We start from the raw sequence: 10,520 nt of genomic DNA, 5'->3' as shown, positions 1-10,520 counted from the left end.
TCCCTACATGAGATGTTTTACTGTGCAGTAGACTAATTACTGCACACTAAAACATAACCATATAACTATGTGCAACAGCTACTGTGCAGTAAATTAGCCTACTGCACAGTTAAGTAGTACCTGTAAATACAGGTACTAAACTAACTGCACAGTAGGTCTCATGTAGATGTTGACCAGGAGTTAGAAGCCAATCAGTGTGGGGTCCAGGTCTCTCTTTGCCCCCTGCTGTTCCTGTGCTGCAGGGCTCCTGACTTCCCACAGGAGTGGGCAGCTGAGCAGCTCTGGGACTGGTGAGCTCTTGCTTCCATCTTCAGCCAGGGGCTAGCCAAGAACTGCCCAGCTAGGGGCTTGCTGCCAGCTGCCCCATGGGCTGATTGGAGCAGGCGGTTGGAAAAGTGCCCCCTCCCCCACAACTGTTTACTGATTGGGGTGGGGGGGTGGGAAAACTTTCCCAGCCCCGTGCTCCAGAGCTGGAAAACAGCTGACCCTCACCCTTCTGGAGCCCAGGCCTATCCTGGTGTCCCGTGCCAGCCTGGGGCTGGCACCTGGGGGTGCCTAGAGCTGCCCCCAGCAGCAGCAGACCTTATGGCAGGAGAGCAGGGCAGGAGTATCCCTTCCCTGAACTGCTCCTGTTGGGAGTATTTTACTGCACAATAAGCTTTCTGTGGAATTAATGCACATGTAGACACAACCCCTGTGAAACTTATACTCACCTTTCTTATAGATTAGTCATACCTGGACATCTGGAGCAAATTCACTTTCTAAGGGGAGTTGATTTCCACTTAGCGCTTGCTCCCACAGGGAAGCTGGAGTGCAGGAAGGTAGAATATGAATTTACAGGGAACAAGCTAATCTGCAGTAAGAGTGGAATTCTGTTTCCCTGGCTGTGCACCTAAATGTCAGTTTTCTAGCCAAGAACCTGGTATTTTTGGCACTTACGCACAGTTTTAAATTCTGTTACTCTGCGGTGTTGACACACAAGTGTGTGCTCATCAACAATTGGCCAGACAGCTATGCTGCTACATGCACACATGAGCCCCAGCAAGAGCAGGGGTATTTTGGCTCCAAAATTGAGTGACTTAGGATCAACCCGGGAAACTGAAGTCTGGGATCCTAAGCCCCTCTTAACCTAGTAGGGACTTGAACCTGTGTTTCTCTAAGTTCCCAGCCTAGGGCTCAAACCACTGTATTCCAGGTTGTCAATGTGTGCATATGATTCTATGCTCTGCTCTTAGCCCAGGGAGCCACCTTCAAAAGCAGCAGTAAAATAAACAACATATAATACCTAACTTGTGGCATGAGGTTTTGAGCATTGTGCTAAGACGTTAGTGATAGACGGATTCAAATCCCCTGTGGTCACAGAGGTTGGGGGATTAGAACCTATCACTTGGAACTTCGTAGGTGAGTGGCTTAGCTACTTAGCTATTGGTAATGAAGCATGGGAAAAAGTCTCTTTCTTTAGCTAACGCTTGTTAGTTATGGCTTTCTGGCCAGTTATGTTTTCATGACATAGACGTTGGTATGTATCCATAGTGGGTGTACCACATGCCCGCACAGGCAGTATTTATAGCCTATAGTCTATGCATGTGTGCTTATGTGTCCACAGTGGATTCCCTACGTGTGCATAAATGGCAAAAATGGTAGGTATGTGGCTAGAAAACTGTTACTTAGCTATACAGGGAAGTAAAGCTCCTCCCTAACTCTGTCCCTGGCAATTCCTGGTGCACACCAAGATGTGTTCCTTTATGTATACAGTATATCCTCAGTTATCTGAACCCTTGGTAATCCGAATGACAACATTTTTCTTACTAATTTGTAATTGTTGGTATTGTGTAGCAATTTCTTCTCTTCTAGGCTTTATTTCTCACAAGTGCTCTCAAGGTTGATACAGTACTGTAATTTGTAGCTGTTGGTAGTATATGTTTTAACTTTTTAAACATTTTTAGTACATTACTGTATCCCTAATCCTTTTCCAAATGAATTCATTTGTCCAAACAACTTTACCCCATCCACTTTTCACAGGGATTTGGATAACTGAAGATGGAGTCTAGTAGCTTACTCCGCTTTCAGAGTGGAGTGAGCTACCTTGTTCGAAGTGTGCACTAGGAATGTCCACATGAGAAGATGATGTGGAGTAGCTACTACACTGCAAGTTCCTACCCTAGTTTATTACAATATCATGTAGATGAGAGGGTGTCAAAGATGGCCTGTGGTCCACACCTGGAACATGAAGCCATGTCACCCGACTTATGGGGCTGCCTGTAGACTGGAAATTTGTTGGTCAGATGAGCAGCAGCTGCTGTAGCATCAGGAGCCATAACAATGCGGTCGTCACTTTTCCCACTGCCAAATTTCTGTCTCCATGGGCAGCTCCACAGAGCAGATGTCACAGCTCTGCACTCTGGATCTGGAACATGGGGAGCCCTGTATTACTAATCTGGCCCATAGGGCCAGGTGTCTTGTAGACAAGCCCTTATGCAAATCCCCTTATATTACCCTGAAGGGGTTCTTAATGGGATAGGCTTGTGAAGAGACTCTTTTTAACTCATTTGGAGCTGGCATAAGGGTTCTGCACAAACTCTGTTTTCAGTCCATAATGTAGAGGGTGGACTGATGGTATGTTGGGGATGTAGCCAGTATATACCGCACTATGTTTATTCTGTGCTTTTCAGGTCTTTGAGTGGGCTTAAGGGTTCAGAGTATGGCTAGGGACAGACATTCAAAAAGCCTGAGCCTGAATTGATTTAATCTTTGCAAGTTAATCTAACCTGGCTAGGCTGGACCAGTTTGTAATTGCACAGACATCCCCTCTGGACTGAAGAAATACAGGCACATGCCTGCAGTGGCTCAAGGTAGAAGCCAGGGGGCACTAGAGCAGCCCTCCCTCCCTTCCACAGTGCTCAGCTGAGGGGGGGAGTGTGGCCAGGACCCTCTGATTAGGGAGGGGTTCCCCCCCCATTTCCTAGCCAGCAAGGGGGTACACAGTATTTACTTGCACAGCAGCAAATTACACAGGGAGTTGTTAGCATTTATCAGCCCATCAGAAAACAAAAGCCTCTCTCATTAGTTCAAGCTCTTCTTAAAGAACTTTCTCCAAGGAAGGAACAGAGGGATGTTACCAGCTACCTCTGGATTAGCTCCAAAAAGCCCTAAGCTAAAACTGTGCTGTCTGCCTTGTCTTGTCTTCCACAGCACAGACCGTAACCAGCATATAGTATTCTAGCTAATGCTAAGAGATGTCTGTGTAAGGCAGAGGGGAGGGGGGAATCCCTGCTTGAGCAGGGAGTGGTGAGGGGAGTAGGAGGAAGCCAAGAAGAGGTTGCTGTACCTGCAGTCTCTGCTGGAGCTCCACGCAGGGAGTTGAGAGGATGGGCCAGCCCTGATGGGCTGGAGCAGAAAGCAGAGTGCTGCCCAAAGTTGCAAAGCATCTGAGATGCTGGGGGAGTCTGGTTGAACTTAAACCAGGAAGGGGTTTGGTTTAACTTAAACCAGGACAGACATTGCATAAATCAGTTTGACCCAAATCAGTTAAATCTGATACTACATTCAACCAGGTTTATCTCAAACCAGTTTCAGCCATTCTCAAACTCGTTTATGTGCACTGAATGTCTGTTCTGTTCCAAGATTAAACCAATTTCTGATCACTTAAACCAGTTTATGTGTAATATCTGTCCCCAGCCTATGAGTCAGAGCAGCCCAGGCTTTCTTCTGACTTACTCCAGAAGCCAGACTTCTGGAAAGGCCCAGAAAATGGGAAGCACAAAAATGGCTTAAAACACCAAAGTTCCCCATTATCCTCCAAAGATTCCCAAAATGTAGGAACAGAGTAACTGAGAACCATGCTCAGAGATTATACAGCCAGGTTGAGCCAAACTCTTAATGGGGAGAGTGGGTCTATGTCAACTGGCTCCTGAAAAGTTAAGATAATTACAAGGCTCTAAGCTTTAAAAGGGTTATTTTATAAATGCCATGTAGTCAGCTTTAAAAAGGGAAGGAGTTAAAAAATCATTTACCCTTTGAAGGCCCCAGCTAGTTTGTGGTTTTAGACTCACATTTTCCTATTTTTAGATATGTTTTTGTCACCTCTGCTTTTGCCTAAAAGGTAGAGAGGAAACTGACTAACTGATTATAACATAGGGAAAACAGTGAAAGTGACTAATGTGCGTAGACAAAACGGGGGCCCTAAATTGAACTGGTGGGTTTTAAAAAACACTGCATCAATTTATGGCTGACTAAACCCCCGTGTCGTGCATATACCCCACTGACTTACCTGCCTGTCCGGTGGGGAGGGGAGGGTGAGCTGCCAGTGGGTGAAGCGGTCCCTGGGCTGCAGGGGGAGTTGGTGCTTCCCTCCGCAGCAGCAGCGGCCCCCCCCCCCGCCCTTCTCCCAGGGCACCCGCCTGCAGGCACCCAGCTCGGGTGGTCCTGGGGGTTACCTCAGCCATGGAGGGAAACACCCGGCCCCTGTGCAGCTCAGGCAGGCAGGCTAAAACTCAAAGGAGTTTTATTTTGCCACGCTCCAAGTCACTTAAGGCGCATTACACCACTGAATTCCCTACGGCAGCTGGAATTAATGCACAAATACACTGGCAAGGTGTGCAAACACCAACACCATTAAAGCGGTGCAAAAGCATTTAGCCTGCTTTAAAGTGTCATGCACACACACATCTCGTTTTGTCTACACATGACCTAAAGCACCAAGAAAGCAAATTTAAAAAATAGAGAAAATATTTTCCTTCTTATTTTTGCTCAAAAATGTTACTTTTTGGAAGCAAAAATAAACTGTTTGGAAAATAGTGCAATTTTAGGTTACATTCCTGAACCAGTATTTACTGGCAGTAATGTCTTACGTATGACTAGGAAATATATAATTGTTGTTATTCAATATAAGATATTCTGTACCTTCAAAATTTGACTTTGTAGTACCTGTAAGTCTGTATATGGTTTCATAAAGAGTTTCCAGTGAACTGAGTAATTTCTCTTCCCTTGTCTTTCCAATTCTACTTAGTTACAACTTTTTGGCTGTTTCTCTGATCCCTTTCAGTTATCGTTATCATAGGTTTTGTTCTGTCTTGTGTTGTTTCTAAAGCTGCTTTTTAAACTGCGATGGGTATCTTTCAATATGTTAGATTTTACTTCCTGTTGAGAATTCTTCCAAAAGAATTACAAACATAAAGAGTTGCTAAAATAATTGACTTGAAAAGGAATTATGGTTATTCAGTGCCCCTCAGGATTTAATTCAGGCATGTTACAATAAGCAGGAAAGATGTATTTTTTAAATATTTTAAATGCACTACCCGAGAGTTGTTTTTTAGAGATGTATTTCTCACCAGGTTTTGTTTTCTTTCCAATAGCATATCCACATTAATTCCATAAAACCTTCATCAATATCAACATTAGGCAAAGGTGAAGTGATCATTGAAGGAAGAAACTTTACACAAGCATCAGATTTGAAGGTGGTGTTGACTGGGTTTGGTGGTTGTAAACGAGAAATGTGAGTCAGACTAACACAGGTGTCTAATTTTATTTAGCATAGTGAAAATTATGCACACAACACTTACCCTTAAGTTTCTCTCTAAACAAAATGTTTTGACCTGCCCCATGCACCCCTATTATGTTCCAGAACTCCACCTGTGTTGGGGGTTCTTGGGAGGATGAAGGGACAAAGTGGGTGGCCCCTGTGTGAGTCACTATTTACAGATATGAGTAATAGGTGCAGGGGGTAAACTTTGTGAGTTAGTATATTGCTCTAGAATGAAAAATGCTCCATCTTGAAGAGCTGATGAGCCACTTCAGTGGCACAGAAGACTCATAGTAATTTTGCAGTGAAAACCTGTCACGGCATGACATATTTTAACCATGTAGCCATCAGGAAATGTCTGGACATATCCTGTGCTTATTGTGTGGTTCTTAACAGTTTCATCTACAGACTTATTTGGACCCCTTCATAATTGTTCAGAGAGTCCTTTTACCCCTTCACTCCCCCTTTCCTTTTTTCACCTTATGGGCTGCCTTTAGTAACAGGGAGAGATGATACTGATGTCAGTCTGTTTGCACAAGGCAGATGGCCCTTTTTTACATGGAAACTCTGATCAGACTTGGAACTCCCACAAGAGGTTCACTTGGGTCTCTTAACAGCCATGTGTAACTCTAGAGTCAGAGGCTGAGCTTTTCTATCCCACGCAAACTGCTGTAAGTCCAAACATTCTTTTCTTTCTCCAGCATCAATGTTGGCAAGGCGTTAAACGACACACACATGATATTCTCTCTCCCTCCGGGACGCAAAGAAGCCAAGAGGGTTTGCATAAAGGCTACTGAGCATAAGTGCTCATCACCAGTGACACTATACTATGTCTCACCACCATCATGTATTAATATTAAACCAAACAGCTCCTGGGCCAGGTAATTTTTGCATACTTTTACATTTTATATTTTTTATTAAAGTTCAGTCCACTGAGGTGATATTAATTTGACTGGCTTTGAGGTAGCTGCACTGACTTTGGAAAAGCTCCGTTCATGTTCACCAACTAGGCTTCTAACATAATAAATCTGTTGTAACCCTTCATGTGCCAGGAATTAATTTTAACCCAATGAACTGAAATAGTTTACTGTGCAAAGATGAATACTTTATTCTGTATTTGTGCTAAATTACAAAACTCATGTTTATTTAACAGTCCTTAATAGTAAATGAAAAATAAACCGCAGGGTTAGAGTCCAATCTTAACTATAAGTGGCAGGTAGCATAAACATATTCAAGTATATTTTGATTTTTCCCTCTAATTTACTTTAGTTAAACTGCTGGTTTTCCTTTCTGTTCCCTGTGACAGAGCTGAGCCCCTTCAGCTCCTATTAAGGACAAGCAATCTTTAGCTCATAATCTAGCCCTTAGTGAGCACATCCTGTTAGTATTTGAATGGAGGAAAATATATGAAAAAGCTAACAAGGAATATGCATCTGCAAATTATTACACTAGTTGTGGTTGACATTAGCAAACAAGATGTTCACTGACATTATAAAAGAGCACTGAACTATTTTACACTTAAATACTTTTAGAATATCATTGTATAACTAGAGAATCTGGCATGCAAATTACCTTGACATGCAACTTTTTATTTTGTCTGCTGTACCGAGGCAAGTTGTTGTTCATTCATTGTTAATTCTTTAATAAAAATTGCAAACATAAACAGCAAGAACAAGATGCACTTATAGGAAATCCCTGACATTGGCTCTTCAATTTTTATTTTTACTTTTTTTACAGTGGTGGTCGCAAAATAACTTTGTTTGGTAGAAATGTTAATGTAGCAGATGGTGTGGTTATTTCAGATGAAAAGAGATTACATCTGAATGTAAGTCTTCACTGTCTTTGCAGTAACAAAATATGTGTTTTTAAAGAGACATGTTTCATTCTTAAGGTTGAAGGCCCCATTGTTCAAACACTTAAGCATACTCTTAATCTGAGGAGTCCCATTGAATCAAACACAGCTACTTGTCTGAATACAATTATATGCCTGCTTTTACACAGAGCAGGCTCAAAATAGTCAATTTCCCTGCACAATTCTCCAATCCCCTCTTTCAGCTCTAAAGAGTCCTGGCCTCTCCCCATATATCTTGAAAAGCTTCATGTTGTACCAGCCCTCTGCCTCTTCAGTGTAGACGCAGTGTCAAAACAGTTTGTGGCAGTTAGTGTGGCTGATGCTTAAAAGAGCAGAGGCCACTAAGACAGAAGCTTTTAATAATAGAGTACAAAAATTCTAAAAAAAGGCTTAGCAGAAGCCTGTGTGGTAACAGCAAGATTTCAAATGACTTTGGGTGCCTTGGAGTACTTCCTCAGGGTGACAGTTTTCTTGTTGGTTTTCCAGGTCTCAAGTTACCCTGAAAATACTACTTGGTATCATTTTCTAGCACCAGAAGTTAGCCATGCAAAAGCAAGTAAAATTGTTGATGTGCTCTTAAAAGTGGAAAATGCCCACAAACCATGTATTAAGTTGCAATATTATCCTGATCCTGTATTCATTAACTACCAACTGCAAACTGAGATGGACCCTCATCTGGAGTTAAAGTTATATGTAAGTTTAAAAAAACAAACAAACCAGTAAATATACACTTGCTTTTCATATATGTTAGTGTTAAATTTTGCCATGTTTTGTACCTGTTTTTCATTTTTAATTTGTTGTCACCAGAAAGAAAATGACAACTTAGACATTTCCAAAAATGAGATTGAAGTTTTTCTCCATTATGAGAATGGTTTGCATTTGAGAACCATACATTTCAGTGTTCAAAATATTACCAAAAATCCAAAACGCAGTACTGTCCTGTGCAAAGGCAAAAGGGAAGGACAAGACAAAATTGATTTTTCTGCAGTGAAAATTTACGTAAGTAAAACTTTCTTTTTCAGTGATTTTGATATTGCTCTTTTTTATGTTGATAAGAAACAGATGATCATGAATATAGTTTACAGATGAAATTATACATAACATTTTAAGCTTCCTGAACTGAAGTTTGCATCCTGCAACTAGACTGCTCTTGGTTCCTGAGCTGACTCATTTAAACCTAACTTGGGCAGATCACTTCTGACTGCAGTGTAGACATAACCTTCAGAAATACCCTTTGTCCCTGGAAGAAGTGTGGAAGTGATGGAGTGGATCTACTGCTGTAGTGTGATAGGGAAGAGGATTCTGCCCTCCCATTCGCCTTTGCCCAACCGATGCCCAGGAAAAAGTGAACTTGCTAAATGGGTACTTTGCATCAGTTTTTCACCAGTCCCATGGGACGCCCCTGCCCACTGTGGGTCAGGGAGGCCCGGGTGTGGGAGATTCCTTGCCCTCCATCAAAGCTGACCTCGTGAAGGAACACCTTGACAGGCTGGACACCTTCAAGTCAGCTGGTCCTGACGGGTTACACCCAAGGGTACTCAAGGAGCTAGCAAGCATCATAGCTCAGCCCCTGGCATGGATCTTTGAGAGCTCTTGGTGCTCTGGTGAAGTGCCCGAAGATTGGAAGAAGGCCAATGTGGTGCCTATCTTCAAGAAAGGGAAGAAAGTAGATCCGGCAAACTACAGGTCCATCAGCCTGACCTCTATCCTGGGGAAGGTCTTGGAAAAGATTATCAAGGAGGCCATCCTTAACAGACTAGCTGAAGGCAATATCCTGAGGGATACCCAGCATGAATTTGTTGCGGGTAGGTCTTGCTTGACCAATCTCATTTCCTTTTATGACCAGGTGACCTATCACCTGGGTAAGGGGGAAGAGATTGACGTTGTATATCTTGACTTTAAAAAAGCCTTCGATCCAGTATCCCATGATCACCTCTTGGCTAAATTGGCTAACTGAGACTTCGACCTCACCATGATCCGCTGGCTGAGGAATTGGCTCCCTGGTCAGACCCAGAGGGTAGTGGTTGATGGAAGTCAATCGTCTTGGTGCGTGGTCACCAGTGGGGTCCCTTAAGGCTGTCCCAGGGCCTATACTATTTAACATCTTCATCAATGATGTGGACATTGGTGTCAGAAGCTGACTGGCCAAGTTTGCCGATGACACCAAACTCTGGGGTAAAGCATCCACACCTGAGGACAGGAGGGTGATCTTGACAGGCTCATAGGGGCGCAAAAGCCCCCATGGCTCACCAAAAGCTTACGGGAGCGTCTCCTGGCTAAAAGGGAGGTGTATACCCAATGGAAGGGAGGGGCCATCACTAGGGAGGACTATACCTCGGTTGCTCGGGGCTTGTAGGGGGGTGGTCAGGAAGGCCAAGGCAGAGATGGAACTGGGACTAGCTACCCAGATCAAGGACAACGAGAAGTCCTTTTTTAAATACATAGGGGATAAAAAGAAGGTACCGGGTAACGTGGGGCCTCTGCAGGACACGCTAGGAAATCTGGTGGTCGCACCAGATGACAAAGCTAACCTATTTAACAATTTCTTTGCCTCCATTTTCCTGAGCAGGGACCGGGTCACACCCCCCACCAGGACCTCCATAGGCCCCAGGAAAGGTGCACCCAAACCTAGGGTCCTTGAGGATCTAGTCAGGGAACTTCTGGAGGGACTGGACGTATTTAAATCAGCTGGTCCTGACAATCTCCATCCCAGAGTGCTGAGGGAATTAGCAGAGGTCATTGCAGGACCCCAGGCACGGCTTTACGAGCATTCGTGGCGCTCTGGTGTGGTGCCAGAGGACTGGAAAAGGGCCAGTGTGGTTCCCATTTTCAAAAAAGGGAGGAAGGAGGACCCAAGAAACTATAGGTCAGTTAGTCTTACCTCAATCCTGGGTAAGCTTTTTGAGAGAATTATCATAGCGCATGTCCACGAGGGGCCAGCAGGGGAGATTATGCTTAGGGGCAACCAACACAGGTTCATTAGAGGCAGGTCCTGTCAGACCAACCTGGTGGCCTTCTATGACCAGGTCACAAAATCCTTAGACGCAGGGGTAGCAGTGGACGTCGTCTGTCTGGACTTTAGGAAGGCCTTCGACACAGTCTCTCACCCCATTCTCATTAAAAAACTAGGGGACTGTGGCGTCGACA

General features: G+C 43.8%; 1 protein-coding gene across 1 annotated transcript in view; it reads left to right on the top strand.

Moving 5' to 3' along the window:
• Positions 1 to 10,520, top strand: part of PLXNC1 (plexin C1) — a 100,222-nt gene that overhangs the window by 36,633 nt on the left and 53,069 nt on the right. Inside the window, exons 9-13 of the mRNA XM_025208135.1 lie at positions 5,355 to 5,494; positions 6,223 to 6,402; positions 7,259 to 7,346; positions 7,860 to 8,066; positions 8,181 to 8,372. Coding sequence (XP_025063920.1) covers positions 5,355 to 5,494; positions 6,223 to 6,402; positions 7,259 to 7,346; positions 7,860 to 8,066; positions 8,181 to 8,372 — 807 coding nt within the window. The remainder of the gene's footprint in view (positions 1 to 5,354; positions 5,495 to 6,222; positions 6,403 to 7,258; positions 7,347 to 7,859; positions 8,067 to 8,180; positions 8,373 to 10,520) is intronic.

This window comes from Alligator sinensis, unplaced genomic scaffold (genome assembly GCF_000455745.1).
Source record: "Alligator sinensis unplaced genomic scaffold, ASM45574v1 scaffold141_1, whole genome shotgun sequence".
NCBI classification, from domain to species: Eukaryota; Metazoa; Chordata; order Crocodylia; family Alligatoridae; genus Alligator; species Alligator sinensis.
This window is presented reverse-complemented; position numbering and strand designations above follow the sequence as displayed.